The sequence below is a fragment of the Pelodiscus sinensis genome, chromosome 25, assembly GCF_049634645.1.
Source record: "Pelodiscus sinensis isolate JC-2024 chromosome 25, ASM4963464v1, whole genome shotgun sequence".
Classification (NCBI taxonomy): Eukaryota; Metazoa; Chordata; order Testudines; family Trionychidae; genus Pelodiscus; species Pelodiscus sinensis.
In genome coordinates this window covers 5,287,935-5,311,135 of record NC_134735.1, presented here as the reverse complement: position 1 = coordinate 5,311,135, position 23,201 = coordinate 5,287,935, and the positions used below count along the sequence as shown (strand labels likewise).

Sequence of the window (23,201 nt, the reverse complement as noted above, 5' to 3'; positions counted from 1 at the left end):
CACGAGCGGTCGCTCTGTGTCTGACCCCCACACAAGTACAGCTGGCATCTACTTATGCTTATGCCCTTCGAAGGCTTTCTCTGCCCCGAGGTGAACTACAGTGTAACCAAAGCCACTTAGCTCCCAGCACCTTATGTGCCCCCGTCCTTCCATTTACCTTCCTTTGTGTGTGAAATGTTGAGTTATTAGCTACTAATTTAAGTTTCAGTCGACCCTCTTTTTTTGCAACAATTAAAGGTTAAACAGCTGTAAATCAGAGGAGGAGGCGACATGAACACTTTCTTAGCAGCGGCGGGAGGCAGGAGTGGGGTTATGTAATCAATGCACCAGCTCGCACTTCTGCCATGAATTATTCATTCTCAGAGCAAACCTTCCTGTGAATAAATCTCTCTCTATGGCAGTAAATAAATGCAGATCCCTCATGAATCCACATCAGCCTAGAATTAGCACTTTGAATGTCTTTATAAACAGAAAGGAATTTTAAGAAAGCAAATGAAACGCAATTGTAAGAAGGAACAATTGGGGTGCCGTTACGCAGGCTGACCGGTATTGACTCCGTCAGTGTGATGGGTAACGACTCCACAGGGGTTATTAGTATTCCAGCTAGATAGACTGTGTTTGCTGTTTAAAAAAATAAGGCTACAAAGTTCTTCCAAAGCTATTTTAGCATTCGGCGTAAATCAGGCACAAAACTGGGTTAAAATGCCAGAACTAATGGTTTGATTTTTTTTTTAATACTTAGCATTAACAGGCAAAAGGAAGTCAGGCACTCGGACTGGATTTGTAAATGCAGAATATGGGCATTTTAGAGGAAATGGGGGTGTTTTCATAGCATTTCCAGATGCGGGGGGGAGGGTTGCTGGGAATGTGTGTGATTATATAGACAGTAGGATTTGCAGGGTCTAAAAGTACCAGCAAGTGTTTGGTCCAGCGCATTCCCTCATGCTGAGTACAGTGCTTTAAGGAGTAATTGCATTGAATTTAACAGGACTTCTGCTGCTCATAAGCATCGGGGCTGCTAAGAAGTATTTACATCACGGAGGCGAATAGCAGCAATATGCACATGCAAGAGCCCTGGAAATGAGAGAGAGTGTAGCCAGCCAGGCAAAATGCCCAAATGTGGGTACAAAATCCCATCAAGTTAGACACTGAGGCTACGTCTACACTGGCATGAATTTCCGAAAATGCTTTTAACGGAAAAGTTTTCAGTTATAAGCTTTTTCGGAAAAGCGCGTCTAGATTGGCAGGATGCTTTTCCGCAGAAAAGCCCCGATAGCCATTTTTGCGATCGGGGCTTTTTTGCGGAAAACGGTACTATGCTGTCTACACTGGCCCTTTTGGGCAAAAGTCTTTCGGAAAAAGACTTTTGCCCGAACGGGAGCAGCATAGTTTTTCCGGAAAAGCACTGATGATTTTACATGAGATTGTCAGTGCTTTTCCTGAAATTCAAGTGGCCAGTGTAGCTGGCAAGTTTTTCCGGAAAAGTGGCTGATTTTCCAGAAAAACTGGCCAGTCTAGACACAGCCCGAGGGTACGTCTACACTGCAACACTATTTCGAAATATCTAGCACTATTCCAAAATAACTTAGTTCACGTCTAAACAGCAGGCAGTTATTTCGAAATAGTGTCAAAATGCTGTCAAGCTGGAGGACTTCTTACTCTGACTCCTGTAACCTTCCCTGTATGAGGAATAGGGGGAGTCGGAGGAAGCGAGCTCTATTTTGAAATAAGTGCTGTGTAGACACTCCTTATTTTGAAATAAGCTATTTTGGAATAAAATACACAATTGATGTAGCTCAATTTGCATAGCTTATTTCGAGTTAAGCCCTGCAGTGTAGACACATTGAGACATGGTCCCATTTTTGTCAGGTTTGAATGGCAATTGTGGGCCCACAACTCAGCATTTCTGCAAATCCAGGCCTCTTGTACAGGAGACTCAGCATGGGTATAGTGGCCTTAGGGTATGTCTACACTACCCCCTAGTTCGAACTAGGGGGGGTAATGTAGTCATACGGAGTTGCAAATGAAGCCCGGGATTTGAATTTCCTGGGCCTCATTTGCATAAAGCCGGCCGGCGCCATTTTTAAATGCCGGCTAGTTTGGACCCCGTGCCGCGCGCTTACACGCGGCACGGACTAGCTAGTTCGGATTAGCCTAATCCGAACTAGCTAGTCCGTGCCGCATGTAGCCACGCGGCACGGGGTCCGAACTAGCCGGCATTTAAAAATGGCGCCAGCCGGCTTTATGCAAATGAAGCCCGGGAAATTCAAATCCCGGGTTTCATTTGCAACTCCGTATGACTACATTACCCCCCCTAGTTCGAACTAGGGGGGTAGTGTAGACATACCCTAACTGTAGGCTTCCACTTCTGAAAATTGTAGCCATAGGGTAAGAGTTATACTGGAGATTGTCAAAGAACGCTAAAGGTGCCCAGCTGCCTTTCACTTTCATGGGGAGTTGAACCCCCAACTCTCCTAGGCCACATATATACTTACCACGCTAGAGATCAGTGTTCCGGCATTTGATTTAGCGGGTCTAATAAGGACCCGCTAAATCAAACGCTGAGAGTGCCCCTGGACAGTGCCAGTACTCCTCAATTCATGAATAAGGGAGGTCAGCGGGAGTGTTTGTTCCCATCAACCTCCCCCCTTGGAGATGGTGCCAAGCTTGGCTTAAGATGCATTATTTACGTAGCTGGAGTTGCATACTTGAAACTGACCTTCCGGGTCTAGTGTAGACCAGGCCTGAGAGTGCCTTGAAAATGCCTACCTAGAAGTACAGACCAGTTTGTTTCTCCTGGTGGAACAATCCGCCCTGTCACTTCCTTGTCCCCAGCAATACTATCAGAATCTGTCGGAAAAGGCATCAAGAGGAAAAAAGATTCCACTGGTAATCACAGGAGGTGTTCTTGCTGAAGAATAGGAGCCATTCAGAATGCAAATGCTGTGTCACCAGCTCTAGCTATTTTACTTATTTGCTGATTTTTTTGAAGCCTTTACTCCTGGAGTCATGTGATTGCCTAGAAATCTCAGTTTTCATATTTAAAGTAAATGCCTACTGCTTCTCGTTGTAGGAGAAAACTTGCAAGGGAGATTTTTGGGCCCCCCAAAAGCTCAGAAACTGAAGGAAAATATGAAGAACCCTCAGTTAAAAATAATCATCACCCGATCATGAATGTCAAGCCATTTTCACAGAATCATTGGACTAGAAGGGGCTTCGTCATCTAGTCTAGTCTCCTGCCTCCTGCCGTCATGATCATGGGGGGTTGGCATTCCTGTACATGGGAGCATCTTCCATCTGAAAACACCATGTTTCAGGGTGAAAACCTACTGAACTTTGCAGCAATTTTGCCAAAATGGAGCCAAGGGTCAGCTCCTCCACTGCTGTGGATCAGTTGTGAAGCCAAAGGGGCGGCTTACTAGCTGATCTGGCCCGGACTGTGTACTGAGACTTCCCACTGTCACTGTAATGCTTTCACCCAGCCCAGCAGGTGATATTCGGAGACAATAGTTCTGTAATGCATCATCACAGGCAGAGGCACCTTTTCCAGGGCGCACAAACCCCATTGTTTGCTTTCTTACTGGCTCTGCAGTGGGTATCGCCTTTGCTTATTCACCGCCTCATTCCAAAGCGGATGATTTTTTCCCCTTTGTTTAATGTTTCAGATTCAAGTGATCAGTTTTGTTACTGAGCAGAACTGGGATTCCCTGGAAGTGTTTGATGGTGGGGATAACACAGTCACCATGCTGGGAAGTTTCTCTGGTAGGTGGCTATTTTATCAGACCAGTTAATTTCCATTGACTTCTACTAGACCTCAACATGTGCTTAAAGCTAAGCATGTGCTTACATGCTTCACAGAAGAGGGACAGATTAAAGCAGGGGCTGATGTGGGGTTGTGTGTTTTGCTGAATTGAGACCTTGGGCTGCATTTGGCTTCAGAAGGAACTAGCGGGAAACCTTAAACATGGCGCTGGTTGGGCGTCTTTGGAGAGTTATCACATTGGTAACAGCAGTACCACATCCTCCTAGGAAAAAGGGAGGAATGTGTCCCAGTAAGTCTGGATTCCTGACTCTTACATAAGCTCCAGTGATAGGGCTGACCTGTCTCTTGATGACCTTGGAAAGGACCAGGAAAGGTTAGTCTTGCCTAGTGGGTCCGCACTAGCGAGCATTGTACCCGTTTTCCAGCAATACAGTAGCGACAGTGGAAGCACAAGGGGAAACACCTGCTTGTGAGAACCTGTGATATATCCTGTCTGAACTAGTATGCTCACCATCCCCAGCATGGCTGCACTGCACCACTGCTGGGAAATGAGTGCAAAACGTGCTGTAGATAAAGACTCTGTGTCTCACTTTTACCCATCTGGAAACTGGGTACAATACTAATGGCACTTTCCCTACATTGCTCTGCCAGCCCAGCACTTACATGGTGTATAATCCAAGATGGCTGCCTTCTTTGTTAACATGGAAAACGGGAACAAGTGACCATCAAACTCAAGCTTTTTCTCTGGACTTGCTTTCTAATCTGGCTACTCCCTCAGGACCACTCAGCCCACACCCTAGATCCTCTCATCCCAGAGAGCGAAATTACCTTGTATCCAAGTGGAGTAACAAGCCACCTGTACCAGTGAGTCAGCAGAACCCTTTTAACCCTTTCCCTGCAGAATCAACACCCAGGGGCAGAGTTTCAGGCAAAAACTTGCCAGTGGTTATTCACAGAGGGTATGTCTGGACTACAGGCTTCTGTCGACAAAGAGCATCTAGACTACATCCAGTTCTGTCGACAAAGCAAGCCTCTTTGTCGACATGACAGTGTAGACGCAAAGGACAGTGTAGATGCAATAACGTCTTCTGTTGACAGAACTCTGTCGACAAAAGGCGTTATTCCTCGTAGAATGAGGTTTACCGCCGTTGACAAAACTGCTGAGTTCTGTTGACGTTATGTCGACAGAACTCAGCGGCAGTGTAGACGCAGGTCTAATGTCGACAAAACCCTGTAGTCTAGACACACCCAGAGTTATGAGGTTGAATTGATTAATGTTTTTAACGCTTTGAGATCTTCACACGAAAGTTTCTGGGTCAGATTCATAAGGAGCGGGGGTGGGGAGCTACTGCTTCCTGGGCTGTGCTCAGTCCCACGTTTCAGATCCAAACTGTTGGACCTGCTCTTGTAACAGCAGAATGCTCATCTCTCCGCTCCGGCGAGTCCAGGCCCCTTCCTCGTCTCCTCGCCCTCATAGACCTCTCAGTCCCTCAGCCCGGCTGCTCTCGGACTGATAGAACTTTCCATGATGAAATGAGTCCCATTGGGAAATGGCTTTTCCGACAGGCCTTCGCCAGTCCTCTGGTGAACTCATTAGGACCTGTTCAAGCCAAGCAGGGCTGTTCAATGTAAGGACTTTCTGTTCTCAGATTCTTATGCAGCAAATCCTGAAAATACAAAGGGGGGGAGGAAACTACCCTTCAATCCCATATATCCCTCCTCTTTTCCCAGGAACGACGGTGCCGGCGCTGCTGAACAGCACTTCGAACCAGCTGTATCTGCATTTCTACTCGGATATCAGCGTGTCCGCGGCAGGATTTCACTTGGAGTACAAAAGTAAGGGCAGCTTCCGGTGGGGTTCCTGTAACAGCACATTCTGTAGCCTTGATCCTGCAGGTCCTGGCAGGGCATGGGAGGGGCTGACAATCCAGTGCAAATGAAGCAGACCTAAGGTGGGTGCTGACCATGAGGTTAAACCCTGGGTTTTGTCCCAGGATTCACACCCCATCCATGCTGCTATGAGCTGTATCTGGCCCTTTGCAGAAGGACACAATCATAGAATCATAGAACACTAGGACTGGAAGGGACCTCAAGAGGTCATCGAGTCCAGTCCCCTGCCCCCATGGCAGGACCAAATACTGACTAGACCATCCCTGATAGACATTTATCTAACCTGCTCTTAAATATCTCCAGAGATGGGGATTCCACAACCTCCCTGGGCAATTTATTCCAGTGTTTGACCACCCTGAGAGGCAGGAACTTTTTCCTAATGTCCAACCTAAACCTCCCTTGCTGCAGTTTAAGCCCATTGCTTCTTGTTCTATCCTCAGAAGCCAAGATGAACAAGTTTTCTCCCTCCTCCTTTTAGATACCTGAAAACTGCTATCATGTCCCCCCTCATGAAATGAATGTGGAGTTGCAACAGTGTCTGTCCTAACTATCCCAATGACCTTTATGAAGCAACAGATTAGCTGCTGGAGATGTCGTGATGGGGCGGGTGAATGTGGCCGGGGGTTGCTCTCACAGCTTCAGACGTCAGACCTGGGAGGCTTATGAGCATGAACTCAAGAGAGACCTTCCAGCCAAAGCAGCTGCTGCCCCAGGCAACCTAGAGCGTGTTTCTATTGTTGTCTCCCATCTGGAGGTCCCCCATCAACTAGAGGTGATGTAGATTCCATTCCCATTCTGGGACCTCCACTCCAGGAGATTATGGCTATGTCTACACTGCACAGTTATTTTGGAATAAGCTATTCTAGAATAGTTCTTCTGAAGTACCTTATTTTGAAATAGCATGTCTACACGGCAGGGAAGCCTCAAAATTAATCTGAGGCCAGCTTCCCTAGTGGAGATGTGCTATCTCGATTTAGAGCCGCAGAAGGAATAACTTAGAATGGCCCTGGTGAAGGGCTATTTCGAAATAGCAGAAGTGGAGCGTCTACACAGCCCCTATTCCAAAATAATTGTTGCAAAATAGGCGTTATTCTTCATAGAATGAGGTTTACAGACGTTGGAATAAGCTGTCCGTTATTTCGAAATAATGGAATGTCTGTGTAGACGCTCGCATAGTGATTTTGGAATAACAGCCATTATTCCAAAATAACTTAGCTGTGTAGCTGCACCCTAGGAAAGCGTCACCTGGGTTTGGACAGGGAGCTTGGCTTGTGTCCATGTGTGTAGCACAGGGAATCTGACTGGAGTTGGGGGTGGGAAGGAGGCCACGGAACCAAGGACTTATTCTTCTGGTAGCCTATACTCTGATTCCTCCTGTAGGATCAGATCGGGTCAGTCTAGAAAAGCTCTTGCCTGGTAAAGCGACAGCAGACAGCCACGCAGACAGGGTTGCTTTTCCCCAGGGGCAGGTAATAAGCGGCCCATGGGCCAGATGCAGGCCGACGGATGCTTTATTTACCTGTGTGTCCACAGGTACAGCCGCCTGCAGCTCCCATTGGCCGTGTTCCCGGCCGGTGGGAGCTGCGGGAAGTGGTGGCCCTGCCGCCTGTTGCCCACCCCTGCAAGTTGTACCTCTCAGGTCAGATGGTGGCAGGTGTATGAATGATCGCTAGATCAGAGTCCGGCCATGTAGGCACTGTCGGGAGCAGCATGGTCGCTGTTAGGAAATGGAAGGTGCCTGACACCGCCGGGAAAGCACGATGACGTGAGTGTTCGCTGTGTACGCCGGGGGTATCGGCAGGAGCCAGGCCAGGCATCCTTCACTCCCTGCATGCATGAAGGTTAATCAGCAGCCCTGTTCTGGCTCTTTGGCTCTTGCCTGCATGGCCATCAGCAGCGCCGAGCTGAGGAGAGATGTGCTGGGATTATCGTCTCCTTTAATGGAGTCTTCCCGCAGGCGGTGTGAATATAACGGCTGGGCAGCCTGTCTTGACAGCTGCTCACAAACAAGACTGTCACCTTCAGCTCCAGCCAACAGAGGGGTGGGTGGTTTCCCCTCCAAAACTGCAGATGGATTTCAGCTGTATTTCACTGGCAAAGAGTACGTTTAGACTGCAGGCTTCTTTTGAAAGAAGCTTTTTCGGAAGAGATCGTCTGAAAGAACACCTTCCGAAAGAGAGCGTCCACACAGCAAAAGCGTGTTGAAAAAGCAATCTGCTTTTTCGAAAGATAGCGTCCACATTGAATGGACGTTCCCTCGCATTTAAACTGTGATTCCTACGGACGGAGTGGCCACCACGGCATCTGTGCTTTTTCCTGGAGGCCTCTTCTTTCGAAAAAACTCCCTCTTCCGCGTCCACACACGCCTTTTTCCGAAAGAGCTCTTTCAGAAAAGGCGTTCTGCCTTGTAGAATGAGGTTTACCAATGTCAGGAAAACCCCTGTGTTCTTTCGCAATGGCAGTGTGGACGTAAGTGAAGTTTTTCGGAAAAACGGCTGTTTTTTAAAAAAAAACCTGTAGTCTAGATGCACCCAAACTATCCACACAATGGCAGAGGGGCCTGTGCTGTCCAGGTATCTGTCTGCAGAGACTATGCCCATAGAAATGCCAGAGGAGCTGGGGAGAGGCTCCAGAGGTGAGAACTCAGGAGATAAAGGTTATGAACGTGAGTACGTTTCTTCCCTTTTCTGTGTCTCCTCCCATCTTGGGTCTGTTTAGCGTGTAAGCTCCTTAGGACTGGAATCACCTCTTACTGTGTGTGTTTGCAGCACGCCACACAGCAGGGCTGTGATTTCAGCAGGGCCCTGTAGGCATGACTGTAATAAACGACGATTGATTTTCTTTGCATTGCAGGAGCACGTCGAGGCCCCAGGTCAGGGCCCCATTATGCTGCTGTGCACACAGATAATGAAAGAGCAATTCCTGCTCCAAACCTCTTACCATCTAAACCTGCAGCGGCTCAGGGCTCCCCCCAGCATTGGGGAGCCAGCGCTGGGGCTCCAGCCCTGCACCTCCTCACCCCTCCCACAGGGCTGGGGCAGCGGCTCCCCTCTGCAGTGTGCGTGGGGGGAGCCCCAAGCCTCACGGGCTGGAGTCAGGCAAGCCGGGGCCAGATCCGACCCACGAGTCGGAAGGAAGCAGCTTCAAGCTCTGCTGCTCCCCCTCCCCCAGCTGCAGGAAAGGCAGCACTTGCCTGGAGGCTTTTCCTGCTCCGCTCTGATTGGCTGTAATTGCTGCCAATAGGAGAAGCAGGGGGCAGTGCTTGGGCGTGTCGGGAGACACCGAGCCATGTGTGTCCCGACGGAGCCGCACTCTCCGACCCACTTAGACTCTGCTCCCTAAGCCCACTTCCTGGCAGACCCCTCCCACACACTGAACACCCCATTTTTGGTCCCATCCCACAGGCTGGGGGGGGGCACAAAATCTACTCGCCCAGGCCCCCTTAAGCACTGGAATGCAAGGGGAATGTGGGGAGTGTCTTTCTGCTTCTCAGTTGGGGGCCACGTCTGGGAGGTGAAGGGTTTTTTGGAGAGGGGGTTGCTTCTCCTTTTTGTGCAGCCCCAGACTGATTTTTCTGTGGGTCTGTAGCCTCCGACCCAGAAAAGATTCCCCACCCCGATCTCTACAGATTCTACTTATAGCTGAGCCACTGCCTTGCTCCGTGGGTGGGGTCCCCAGGGATCAACTATTGGCCAAGGGGTCCTGTGTTTCAGCTGCTGCTCTGTCAGTGACTTGTCATGTGGGCCCGCATGGGTGGTGAGTGAAGGCCCAGCTGGGGAAGGCAAGCCCTAGCCCTGCCCCTTCTGCCTGAGGCCCCGCCCTTTGAGCCAAGCCCCGCCCAGCCCAATCCTTCCTGGCCCCCTGGAGGGCCAGGGCTGCCGTACTGCAGCCTTGGCCCTGGTCCCAGCTCTCCTCAGTGGCCAAGGGGCCAGGCTACCGTGCCGCAGCCCCAACCCTCTCTGGTGGCTGGGGAAGCCAAGCTGCCATCCTGTGGCTCCAGCCTTCTTGGGGGCAGTTTTGGGACAGCTGTGCCTTCCTTTGCCTGCATTACCCTCCACCCATGAGGGCCAGTCATTTAATTTCTCCGTAATTCAAGCTCCCTGTCTGTGGCAGCTGGCTATGAGGATCGGTTAATATGCATACGGCATGTTGAAGTTGTTTGAGAGCTTCCTTTGGGGCCCAGTTCTTGTGCCAATGTGGGAGCTTTGACCTGGGAGCAGAGCCAGCCCTGGGTTGCCTGGCAGTACCAAGTGTCTCCGCTTCTGCTTGCTTGTTACGGGGAGGTAGCAGGATGATTGATTCCTCCCTCCATGTGCTGGTGGTCTGCGAAGTGTTCCTCATCAGAGTCTTGGCCAACGCAGCGCTCTGGGAAGCTTCCATACTGTGTGAGGAACTACTCGTCTGTTTAGCGCACAGCAAGAGGTCGACTGTAGAGCAGCAGATGCTTCGGTGAACTGTTCACCCCAGCCAGAGCTGGCTGAGATGGGCTGGGCGTGTCTCTTCCCTGATTTATAATCATTGGGACAAGAAGGATACAGGACAGCAGCTGCTGGGAGCGAGGCCGTATCAGGAACAAGCCAGTAGCAGTATCGCCAACCCCAAATGTTCCAAAACCATAAGTCAGATCCACCAAGATCATAAGGATCTGTATGACTTTTGGGCATTCCACCACCCTGGGCCTCAGTTTTCCCTTCTGTGAAATAGGGATAACTTCCAGTCGGGTAGGGAGGGGGATTGGTGTTCCATGCCATACGTAGGCTCCATGCCTGTGTAACGTGTTGGATGGGGCATGTCGAGCTATGGCTCCCTATGATGCCGGACCTTCAGTGCTGAAAACCACAAGCCCCACCACTCAAGCTGAAGGAGGGCTCCTTTGTATGTGAGTGAGTCTCAGGCTTGTAAAGCGATGGGCCCCAGGAACTGAAGCAAAACACAACCCCATGCATGGAACCAGTGTCTGGGGTCCGCAGGAGTTTGCAACCCATCTAGATGCCTTGATATGTAAGTGAGAAGGGACCATCGTAATCAGACAGTCCCCTGTATAGGCCATAACTTTTCACCCTCTGATTCCTGCAATAGAACTGGTAGGGTGTCATTTGGCAAGGATCCGATACACAGAGTAGGAATGTTAGTGAGTTCTCGTTTACATGATTCACTGATAAGCCTGGGCTCCTCAGTTAATTCTAATGACTACACGCATCGCCCCCTCCCCCTTGATGCCTCTGGATCTGTATGACTTTTGGGCATTCCACTACCGTGGGCCTCCGTTTTCCCTTCTGTGAAATAGGGATAACTTCACTTCCTATTGTGTTTTGTACTGAAGCAGTACGTTAGCGTGAGGTACAACAGCAAGGATGATAGCAGCGATATGGTTGTTGACATTGATTTTACATGTAAGGCCCCCAGAAACTATAGTGATAGTCGGCAGTATGAAACCCTGAGTTGCTTTTTGGGGTCAGGTTTCTGGACTGGGGCAGGATGTTTCCATCTTGTACGCTTAGAAATGCTGGAAGGAAGCAGTGTTACATGATCTGGCGTGTCATGTCTCTTCCACCTCTCCTCCCACTCTGATCTCTCAAGAAATAACCCTTATCTCCCCTGCCCAAAAGCCAGGTTGACATGAGTGGACTTTTGCACCCAGGATGACTCAGTCCCCAGTGGTCCATGTGAGAAGCTGTTTCAAGTTGCTCTCTCGGCTCCCTGAAGGTCAGGGGGCACAGCCACATGTGGCCATGCGCGTTTTCTTGCCAGGCAACACCACTCTGATTTCAGAAGGGGTGTCACCATCCAACCTCTGTCAACCTTGTTTCATTTTTTTCCCCCTTTCAGTTCAGCCTCTGTCTAGATTGCAGAGTGGAAGCAGAACTTGAGCCCTTGGAAGGATGCTGAAGGTTATCTTTTAGCAACAGCTGTCAGCATTGAGAAGGAGGGAGATTCTGGCAGACAGCTGAGCTAGGGTGGGCATGAGGGGACTGCAGACTACCCTGCAGCCCGGCGGGAGTGGGAGGCGGAGGAACCCCCGAAAAGGAGAGCGTGTCACCTGACGTATGACCTTTGGGGTCGCTACTCCTGTTTGCCATGGACCTCCTTCCCATTGCGATTGTATCCTGGAAGGGAACAGGATTGAGTGAAATTGTCATGGACTATTCTGTGTCATGTGGTGGAGCTCCGGTCGTATCCCCTGGGTCCCGCACTTCCTGGCGCCTCAGAGACTCGTGGTGACCCTCTCACAACTCTTTTCTCTCCCAGCGGAAAGGGTCCCTGCTTAATGAGCCACCCCCATCACAGGCAAGTCACTAGCTTGGGGGAAGAACCCCTTCCGTGGTCCTAGGCTCCCCTTTTTCCCCAGTGGGGGCCCACCGGGCATGGGGAGGGTTGGAGGGACCCAGTCCCGCCTACTGACTCCGGGTTCCGGCCCAGGGCTCTAGGTAATAGCCACTAGTGGGGCTCTTGCCCTTATCCCCTCAGACTAGTTGCCTCTCCCTGGGCTACCTCCCCTGCCGCTCCCACAGCACCTCCTTCCGGTACCTTGGTGAAACCTCTCCCTCTTGTAACCGTCAGCTCTCCTCCACGCTGCGCTTCCTCCTCTCCGGTCCATCCCTCTTCTCCTTCCTCCCACCCTTACCTGAGGGGAAGCCTTTTATAGTGGCCCAGCAGGCCTTACCTGGCTGCAGGTGTCCGATTAGCCTGCTGCTGCAGGCCAGCTCTTAATGAGCCTCAGGTGCCTGCCTGTCCTGGTTACTGAGCAGCCGTCTTTGGCCACCTTTGCTGGGAATAGGAACACACTCACCCAACTCCTGGTATACCTGCCCCCTCCCCCCCACTAAACTCCTGCAGCCCGCTGCCTTTGGTCTGCCACAGTAGCAGAATCCCATATCTATGACTGTCGCTGTATGGACTGATAAATTCATTCCATATTTGAAGAGAGGGAGGCGGGGAGCGGTGGGGAGGGACGGTCATCTCTGTCCCAGAGGAGGATAAATGACACGAGAAAAATAACGTTCTCTTTGTACCACAAGTGCGACTCAAATAAAATGGAGTCCGTCAAGCAAGGGACAGCTGGGACCAGCTCCCTCCTCTTACAAATCAGGCGGCATCCAATCTAGAATGATCTACAGCAGCATGAACACAAACACGATTTAACGTTCTCAAGGGGGGGTTAGTTGCCTGTGTGCTTTGCTTGCCTGCTCTTTGTTACTTTAAAGACTGATGTATCGTTGCTTATGGATAATACAGCAATTATTACACTGTCGACTAGCCCTGAGTCATTGAGGTCTGATCGGTAGCATTCATGCCTGTCAACCAGAAGGTTACATCTTACTTATTCATACCCTCCGAATGCTCTCCCCAAGGGGAGTGTTGGAAGCCCGCTCATGCAAGACGAATAAAATTGAACTGAACAAAGCACTAGAGAATATGGAGTGGGGAACTATTAAGATGCCAGAGGAAGCTGCTGAGCCTAAGACCGTAAATGAGATGTTGGTGCTTCTAATGGAGGATGGAGAAAGGCGATTAGGGCTGTGTCAGGGACATGGGACCCATGGCATGGGCCTTTGGATCAGGGTATGTGGCAAAAGAAAGTCACACAGTTTGTTCTAAGGACCTGGCTCTCTTGCTGATAGCCCATAGGAAGAGGTTTGTACCAGCCCAGAGGCAAAGAGAGTGTGTAGAGGAGGGACCAGACCTACCGGTCAGCCACAGAAGGTAGGGAGATGTAGTGGGTCCTTTGGTGGGTTCATGGAAAATGCATCTACCTGTGGCTCCTGGGGTTGTGGGTTTAAGGGGGTGTCTACACAGCAAAGTTATTTTGAAATAACGGCCATTATTCCGAAATCACTATGCGAGCGTCTCCGTAGCAATTCCGCTATTTCAAAAGAATGGTCGGTTTATTCCGACTTCTGTAAACCTCATTCTACAAAGAATAACGTCTGTTTCGAAATAAGGCGTGTGTAGATGCTCCACGGCTGCTCTTTCAAAATAGCCCCTCACCAGGGCCATTCTACGTTATTCCTCTTGGCTCTGTAAATCAAGATCACATGTCTCCATAAGGGAAGCCGGCCTCGAACTCATTTTGAGGCTTCCCTGCAGCGTAAAGGTGCTATTTCGAAATAAGCTATTTTGGAATAACTCTTCCAGAATAGCTTATTCTGAAATAACTGTGCAATGTAGACCTAGTCTGAGTCCCGTCTTCCCCACCTGCCCCAAGAGCATCCACGGGGCAAAATGGGAGAATTTAAGCCATCAGCGGGAAATACAGCAGTGATCAGTTCTGCTAGACCCTGCGTTGGTCTCCCAGTGATCATGATGGAAGGCCAAAGCATACCAGGGCATCCTGTTCTTTGTGCAGATTTCAGAGGGAGGTGGAGATGGTTAAATGGAGTTTCCCCACCTGCTTTCTATGGGGAATCACTAACAACTATTGTAGGGACACAGCAAGTGAAGTCACTACTTCTCCTCTGTGGCTTATCCCAGTTGTAGTAGCCCACCCTCTCAGCTTCATTGGCTCTTTCTCGCTGTTTGCTCTTGGGGTCTCTCTCTCCTACAGAGTGCGTCTGTGCTCAGGGCATCCTTGTCACGAATTGTCTCATTGAGACTCACGGCTCTTCCTTCTCTGCCTTCGTCACAGCTCACGTCTCTTTCACTCTGTCTTTCTTCACAGCCGTTGGCCTGTCCAGCTGTCCAGAGCCCGCGGTGCCTGGGAATGGTTTGAAGATTGGAGAGAGGTACTTGGTTAACGACGTTGTCTCCTTTCAGTGCGAGCCGGGCTATGCCCTCCAGGTACTAGACGCTTGCAAACCCAGAAGGGTTGGTTTTTTTCTGGACGGCAGCATTGCTGTGAAACGCAGAAACCCCAAATCTCCTCCACATCCTCTTCTATTTATTATTTTTTTAGGGGCACTCGCACATTTCCTGCATGCCAGGGACCGTCCGGCGCTGGAATTATCCGCCTCCGCTTTGCATCGGTAGGATTCCTGCTACGGTTTAACCACTTACAGACCTTTTAAAATGTGGGGGAGTTTAACGCTGCTGTAAAGGGAAGGACCCAGGCCAGCCGATGGACAAGCTGGGCCCGGGACATGGTGAAGGGCACCTCGCTCCTGGAAAGGGCCACGCCTCAGGCAGAAGGGGCGGAGCCAGGGCAGACAACCCTCAGCACTGCCCAGGCTGTGCCCTCCCCCAGCACAACCTGGAGTGCACCACCCAGAGCTTTGCAACGTGCCCCGTGGGGTTCTAGCGGCCACGTGAAGCACCCAGGGCCTTGCCTGCCGCCGCTGCTGCACAGGCAAAGGGATGTCCTGGGCCCCTTTGAATTGCTGGGCCCCGGGGCAGTTGCTCCCTTCACACACACCCCCCGTCAGTGGCCTGGAAGGCCTGGCTGCACTGTGACTGGCTCCAGCCCAGGCTCATGTCCAAAACACCAACAAAATTTAAGTTGGCTCAAGTCACGGAGCCCCCACTAGTGAATCTCCCTCACAGAACCATCATTCCTGTGTGAGAGAGAGAGAGAGAGCCCTTCCCCCTACCCGTCATTCAAGGGTGCCTCCCCCCCCACCCCCCCGAAAACAAAGGGGAAAGTACCAGACCCTCACCAGACTTGCCTATGTGGCACCCTGGGGGAAAGGTACCGCTAAGTGGCCAGCAGCGTGCAAGGTTGTGAACCTTTGAGGCCCGCCCTGCTCCGGCTGAGGAGAACAAGTGTTGGGCTGTTGATTCACACCGGAGCAAGTTCTGTAGGAACAGAGGGGGGAAGGCAGCTTGCAGGGCCTTTGGGGCTCTTTCGAGGCAATATTTCGCTTGTTAACAACTCTAGATGTTTAATATTCATATTCTGCACTTTATGACTTTGTGAGAGAGACATGTATGCGTTTAATAGCGTTCGTTCGTTAACAGTTATTCCAGGCCCTGCTGCTCCAACTTACATCAGTCAGCTTTAAAGTAATTAGAATAGCTGCCGGCTCTTTTATCTGATGATCTACTGGCCAGAAATACATAGTTACTGCAGACATAAGTGAGTGGAGGGGACTCCTGCCAGTGGGAGTGGCTTAGGGAGGAGCCAGAACCCCTTTGGCTCAGCATCCCAGCCAAGGAATTCAGGCACCGGGAGTGGGGTCTCAACACTGCAGCTTTGGGGGGGACCTCTGCGATTAATGGGGAGATAAGCAAGAAGAAAAAGCTCGGACATTCGCATTCCTGTCATGGATTTGTGTTAGCACAGCCCGGAGGAGCCCAGTCCTGGCACAAGACCCGGTTTCAGACATTGGCACCTGTCCAGTGCCTCGCACAAATGGGGTTTTGCTCCATGACTGAGGGTATGTCTACACTACCCTCCTAGTTCGAACTAGCGGGGTAATGTAGGCATACCACACTTGCAAATGAAGCCCGGGATTTGAATTTCCCGGGCTTCATTTGCATAAGCCGGGCGCCTCCATTTTTAAATCCCGGCTCGTTCGAACCCCGTGCTGCGTGGCTACACGTGGCACAGAGTAGCTAGTTCGGATTAGGCTTCCTAATCCCAACTAGCTGTATTCATTCCACGAGGAGTACAGCTAGTTCGGATTAGAAGCCTAATCTGAGCTAGCTACTCCGTGCCGCGTGTAGCCACGCGGCACGGGGTTCGAACCAGCGGGGATTTAAAAATGGCGGCTCCCCGCTTATGCAAATGAAGCCCGGGAAATTCAAATCCCGGGCTTCATTTGTAAGTGCGGTATGCCTACATTACCCCGCTAGTTCGAATTAGGAGGGTAGTGTAGACATACCCTGAGGCATCTAGCTGTTACCACCACGCAACTAATGCCAGTGTTTGATTCCGATTGCCCCTCCCTGGAGTGGAGTGCTGGAAAGTTTTGCGGCTGCGTGTCCCCAAACGTGCCTGACTCTCTTTCTACCTCTCTGCATACTTCTTCACATCCCACCAATGTTACTGGGTGGCTGCTGCCTGCCAGAACCAGGCCGCTGATGTTGTCATAAAAGAACACAGTGTGCAGGCAGGGTTGGTTTGTGCAAGCCCAAGAGTCTCAACTGGATCCGTATTTGGGCTTCATAAATAACAGTACGTCAAAGGCAGCCCAGGACAGAAACCCTCTGAATCCCAGTCAACAGAAGGGCTTGCACTGCCGCATTCAACACGGCGAGGTAGACGGCACTTCTACGTTTCAGCTCAGCCTCCGCAACTCATCCCTTGACTAGGCTCCGGCCCAAGCTGCTGTGTCTACACAGCCATTTTTAGTGTGGGATTGTTAGCCGCCTGAGCCGGAGTCTCTCCATCCAGGCTTACTGGTTGGCTGCTATAAGCTCTGTAGAGCTGGTTTTTGGAGATGCTAAGAGCCTTCAGCTCCTTCCGTGAAACTCGAGACACTTATTCCAGTGCCACATATATGAAATGGGCTGTGTGCGTGTACGTCTGTGTGTACGTGTGTGTGTGTGACAATTACATGTGCATGTGCTAAGCCTCTCCCAAGCCTGACGATTTTCACCTACATGTAAAACGAGAGGTTGGATTCTTAGTAATTCTCTCCTTCCTAAATCAGACACAGTGAAAGCTTTGTTACCTGGCACACGAGGAGAATGGGGGCTGCCGGTTAATTGAATGTGCCGGATAACAAAGCGAATTGCTCTGCCTCCTCCTCCCTACTGGTGGATCTGGATCCTGTCTGACTGAGGGGGAAAGAGGCACCTGATGACAGTGCCGGCTGTCAGAAGTTCCGCAACGGCAAGAATCAGGCTCGGGTGCCTGAAGACGCAGCAGTTTTGTGGCTGGAGGCAATGTCAGTTAACAAAGTTTTCCGGTTAACAGAGTGCCTGATAACAAAGCTTTCAGTGTTCGATACTCCCCAAAGCGCTGGAGAAAACATATGGGCTATGTCTACACTGGCCCCTCTTCCGGAAGGGGCATGTAAATTTCACTAGTCGTCGTAGGGAAATCCGCGGGGGATTTAAATATCCCCCGCGGCATTTAAATAAAAATGTCCGCCGCTTTTTTCCGGCTTTTTTAAAGTAGGAATAAGACCCTCTGGAAAAGGGCACTTTTTCCGGAGGATCGGGGCCAGTCTAGACGCTCTTTTCCGGCTTTTTTTATTTAAATCCCCCGCGGATTTCCCTACGACGACTAGTGAAATTTACATGCCCCTTCCGGAAGAGGGGCCAGTGTAGACGTAGCCATGGAGTCTCTGGTAACTTTTGCTGGCATCTCCCAGTTTAGGTTGCTTTTTACGTGATTTAAGAGTGGTTATGTTAAGCAGACAAAAAAAACCCATCCCAGCAAGAGAAGTATTGTTGGACAGGAGTGTGCACAGTGAGACGCTGAGGCTGAACAAAGGAAAATACATACTTTCCGTGTCAGAGCGGCTTAGGAGTTTGAATGCATGTCTTTGGTGGGAAGGTATTGCAATCGCAACTCACAGGTCAGTCAGATGAGATGGTGTCTTGAGTTTAAATGTAATGGGATGTCTTGTTGGTTTTGATGTTCGTGCATCTGTCCTTTCTAGAGACTGTGTCCGACCTAAATGAATATTCACATTGTTCTGTCTTAATAATTGTCCAGAGTTTGCTAAATATAATACTAATTGTTCCATCTTCAGTTGGGTAAAATGGAGACACACAGAATCAACGCGAGGGCTAGATAGATAGATTACGTAGTTGTAATGTATGCATTACTTAAGAAAATGAAATACGGGTTGAACCTCTCTAGTCTGGCACTCTCTGGTCCGGCAGCCTGCGTGGCCCAGCATGATTTGAGTTAGCCAGATGTCCAATTATCAGGGTTGTGGCCAAGTTTCCTGCAGTCCCATAAAGTTTGTTTACAGCCACCAGTCCTGGATTTCAGTGTTCTGTGCTGTTATTTAGCTCTAATTTACCCCTCAATGTCTTCTAAGAGCCCAGCGAGTGGTAGAAATGTTGGTCACGCTGCTGGACAATATTGATCTCCAGGGATCCAGCAAATTCTTTGGTTCGGCACCGGTCAGGTCCCGAGTATACCGGACTAGAGAGGTTCAATCTATAGTTACCAAATTCTTGCATGACATTGCACATCCATGCAGCAATCGAGTCCCCTCTGCTTCTAACACCTCACAAATCAAGGCCCCAACACTGGGGGCTAGGGCTGCTCAGAGGCAGGCTTCCAGGCACAGAGACAGAGATCAGACACAGAGCGCAGGGAAAAGATGCAACACTCCAGTGCAGTGATCAGGGTGGAGCTTGGGAAAAATTGCGTCAGTCCCCTGGTGAATATTTCTTTTTTCTTCTCTATAAAAATGACTTGATGGCCGCTGCCGTCTCTCTGCGTGAACGGTGCAGGACCTTTCTGCAGAACCTTTCCGATAACCCCGAGCCCCTGTCAATATTACAGCCCAGTGCGGCGGGACTGCAGAGGAGATGGAAGGAGTGATCTTGAGCCCTGGATTCCCAGGAAACTACCCCAGTAACACAGACTGCAGCTGGAGGATCTCTCTGCCAGTGGGGTTCGGTAAGGCGGCCGGCTCTTCGGATGAGCATTGTGGGTTCTGGTGGCCCATTGCTGCTGGTGGTCTATGAGCTGGTGGGCATTCAGGGGTTAATCTGGATGGTCTCGCTGCACCTGCAAGTGCGGCTGAGTCTCTGGGTCGCTGTCGAGTTTTGTGGACGGAAGCTTTCCCCCTCGTAATCACTCATGCCTCTGATTGTTGGAGGGCAGAGAGGAATGCAACAGCCCCACCTCCCTCAGGACCCCAGTTTGCACCCGAATTGTGGCTGGCCCCGCACCAGAGCATGCAGGAAGAGGGAGAGATTTGTCTTGTGCTCTCCTCCTCCGTTCCTCGTTGCCTGCCTGCTCAGGACCCATTCACAAGCCAGCCCCCAACAAGGCAGGGAAGCAGCACTGGGCCCCTCGCTGGAGAAGCGTCCCTTGCAATGTAGCTGGAAACCAGCGGAGTTGTTGCAAGGGAAAATCAAGATCCGGGCCTCCATGTACGAGGCACTTGAAGGCGAGCTTGCTGCCCCGAGTCAGTGGATTTGGGTGGAATTGGGCCCTGCCCGGAGTCCCAGCCTGGCATTAGTGTGCAATGCAGACATACCCGGAGGTCCCTATTCAAAAGCAATGGCTCCCACTGACACAGTGGGCTGAGCAATGTTTGCAAAGAGCACAAAAGTTCAGTGCTCCAGCACTCAACCACCGAGTGTCTACTGGACCCATGGGGACCAACAGACTTGCTAGGCCCGTGAGCAAGGCAGGGGGGCGGAAACGCACCACGCATACGCTAGAAGGGGTGGGGACGTTGGGAAGAAGGGGCGGGGCTTCGGGAAGAAGGGGCGGGCCTCAAGAAGAAGGGGCGGAGCCTTGGGGGGAGAGGGTGGGGCCTTGGGGAGAAAGGGCAAGGCTGGGGCTAGCCTCCCCCAGGAAGCCTTTTGTGCCACCTGCACCAGAGCTCATGGGGCTCCAGCAACAATTTAGAAGCCTGGGATCCCTGGGCCCTTTTGAATCAGTGGGCCATGGGGAAGCTGCTGCCTTTTCCCTCCATCCATTGGTGGGGCTGTGGTACCTGCGGTGTCGCAGCACTCCACTGAAATAAGGCACGACAGAGCTTAGATGACACGGTCAGTGCAGCAGGTACTTTCTGTCCAGACGTACCTGGGAGATTCAGCAGCACAGGAAATGCATCCTACCTGCATATATACAGGTTCCTTCTGTCCACCGGCATGTATTCAGCTCCCGGCCCAATGGGGCACCAGACACAGCTCCAAGGCCTGCTGCCAGTGTTTGCTGGTTTCAGTACTAACAGGCTGGCCAGCCACTGAGTTAATTTCTTCTCCGCCTCCTCAGGCGCCCACATCCAGTTTCTGAACTTCTCCACCGAGCCGAACCATGACTTCATCGAAATCCGGAATGGACCGTACGAGACCAGTAACGTGATTGGCAGGTTCAGCGGCACCGAAATCCCCGGCTCCCTGCTGTCGACGTCCCATGAAACCACCATCTACTTCCACAGCGACCATTCGCAAAACAAGCCAGGGTTTAAGCTGGAATACCAAGGTAACAGGGGCCCTGAACAAGCAGGAAGGGAAAATCCTACCCCCGGGCCTGGCAGTGAAGAGGGAGCAGATGGCACAAGAGCTGCTGTTGTGTTGAATTAGTGCCATGAGAACTTAATCCAGATGGGTGGAAAGGGGTTACATGAGAGCCATCCTTAATCCTAATGCTGCGTCCCATTTGTCCTGCCCTTGCCGAAAGGCAAATAACAAAAAATCCCCATAGCACTTTGTGACAGTGAAATGCTTCAGAATTAATTCTGGCCAGATCCACTTTGATCTTGTCTCTCCAGACTGTCCTGGGCCATAAGAAAGTTGTCCCCAGTGGACGTGACTTTGCCGTGGAATTTCGCAGGTGCTTTCTAGGTCAGAAGGAAAGCTGATCTCTGTCTCTTAAAGGGTACGGCTACACTGCACAGTTATTTCAGAATAAGCTATTCCAGAATAGTTCTTCTGAAATAGCTTATTTCGAAATAGCACCCCTACACAGCAGGGATGCATCACTATGAGTCCCAGGCAGGCTTCCCTAATGGAGATGTGCGATCTCGATTTACAGCCCCAAGAGGAATAACTTAGAATGACCCTGCGGAGGGGCTATTTCGAAATAGCAACAGTGGAGCGTCTACACATGACTTCTTTCGAAATAGCTATTTCGGAATAGGCGTTATTCTTTGTAGAATGAGGTTTACAGAAGTTGGAATACGCCGGCCGTTATTTCAACATTATTTCAAAATAACGCAGTGGGGGAGCCCTGGTTTTCAGAGGGATGGAGGTCGACTCTCAGAACCATGTCCCGCTTAAGTTAACTTCAGCACCTGTAAAATTTGGGCATCCCGGCTCCTCAGGGAAACAGTTAGGCCCTGAGCAGTGAATGCCCGTGAGTCTCTCATACACTCTGGGCAGGACCTCTCGGAACATTTCTTGGTGCAAACGTCTCGCGTGGATTTTCTGCTTTTGGAAGGCGCTGGGTTGACAAGCCGGACGCTGAGCTCCTCGGCCTGTCTGGCTGTGGCATAGGCAACAGCTGCGCTGCTTCCCCTCAGCACGGCCCCCGGCCAATGTGCCTTTGGAGGGATGGTCATAGTTTGTTCGCTTTTTGGCCTCTCTGCTGAGGGGCCCATTGGTCACTGCAATACACTGGCCGCCACACTAGAGGAAGACAAGGACCAAGTGGCCCAAAGAATCTGTAACCCATGGCTACGTCTACACTGGCCCCTTCTTCGGAAGGGGCATGCTAATTTTGAAAGTGGGAATAGGGAAATCCGCGGGGGATTTAAATATCCCCCGCAGGATTTAAATAAACATGGATAAACGGGATTTAAATAAACTTTGAAGTAGGAATAAGAGATCCTCCAGAATAGGGCTTTATTCCGGAGGATCGGGCCAGTCTAGACGCATTTTTACGGCTTTTCCCACAGCCGGAAAAAAAGCGGCGGCCATGTTTATTTAAATCCCGCGGGGGATATTTAAATCCCCCGCGGATTTCCCTATTCCCACTTTCAAAATTAGCATTCCCCTAATTGTGTAGACGTAGCCCATGGGTATACCTTGAAACAGCCTGGTATCTATAGACACCGCGGGGGCGGGGGTACGTGTATAGCTGTGTCCTCAGGACTATCAATCCAGAGCTCTCATGAGCACCACATTTGCAAAAACTCTCCTCTGCATCTCTGACTCTGATGGGATTTGAGCCGGAAGGGACCTGGGTCCTGCAGGGGAGTTGTGTCTCTCATCGCGAAGGAGGTGAGGGGGGACGTAGATGGGCCATGGCTGGGAGCCGAGTGATCCTGCCTCCAGAGAAGACAGGAAACCTAGGAGAAGAAAAGGCAGAGCAGACCTCTCTCCGTGCGGGTGATGCAGCCAAAGGGCAGACTCCCCAGAAATAACACTAAACACAGCTACTCAGACCTAATTGAAAACATTAATTTTCCCTTGGCTTTCCCGTGCATGGACTATAACTCATGCCCTGTTGTACGGTTTGAGGGGGGAGAAGCACCCTCCAAGGCACCATGGGTAATCTCAGGGAATTCGCTATGAAAATTAGATCTTGCTGTGCTGACCAATAATAACTCTTTACGGCAGGCAGGGTATGTTAGCCGGTTGCCATCCATTAATCACCCAAATCTTCTCCGTTTTGTTCAAACACCAGGCAGATTTCCCCCGTCAGAAGAGAGCTAGGGGTTGACTCTGTGGCCATAGGCCTCATAGACACAGGATAAACCATGGCTCCGTGAACACGGCTGCCCCAAGCAATAGGATTTTCTAGTTGTTGCCATTCAGAAGAACATTAAAACGCTTTATAGAGTCACCCCACTTGAAAAAACAAACCAACCCACCAAGCCATTGTGAAGAAAGACAGTGGCCACTTGACCCCACTTCAGTCACAGGCAAAATTCCCATTGAATCCAGTAGAGCCAGAATTTCACCCGGAATCCTGAATCATGCCACAGGTTAGACTTTTACATAGTGATTATCATGGTGGATCAGACCGCTTTTATATAGCTGCAAGCCCTTCTGCTCCTAAATCCAGCTATAAGGCAGGGAACCG

At 50.7% G+C, this 23,201-nt stretch overlaps 1 protein-coding gene across 1 annotated transcript in view; it reads left to right on the top strand.

Moving 5' to 3' along the window:
• CSMD2 (CUB and Sushi multiple domains 2) overlaps window positions 1–23,201 on the top strand; it is a 743,482-nt gene that overhangs the window by 598,540 nt on the left and 121,741 nt on the right. Inside the window, exons 36-41 of the mRNA XM_014578911.3 lie at window positions 3,666–3,762; window positions 5,495–5,599; window positions 14,313–14,431; window positions 14,547–14,616; window positions 18,999–19,115; window positions 20,448–20,657. Coding sequence (XP_014434397.3) covers window positions 3,666–3,762; window positions 5,495–5,599; window positions 14,313–14,431; window positions 14,547–14,616; window positions 18,999–19,115; window positions 20,448–20,657 — 718 coding nt within the window. The remainder of the gene's footprint in view (window positions 1–3,665; window positions 3,763–5,494; window positions 5,600–14,312; window positions 14,432–14,546; window positions 14,617–18,998; window positions 19,116–20,447; window positions 20,658–23,201) is intronic.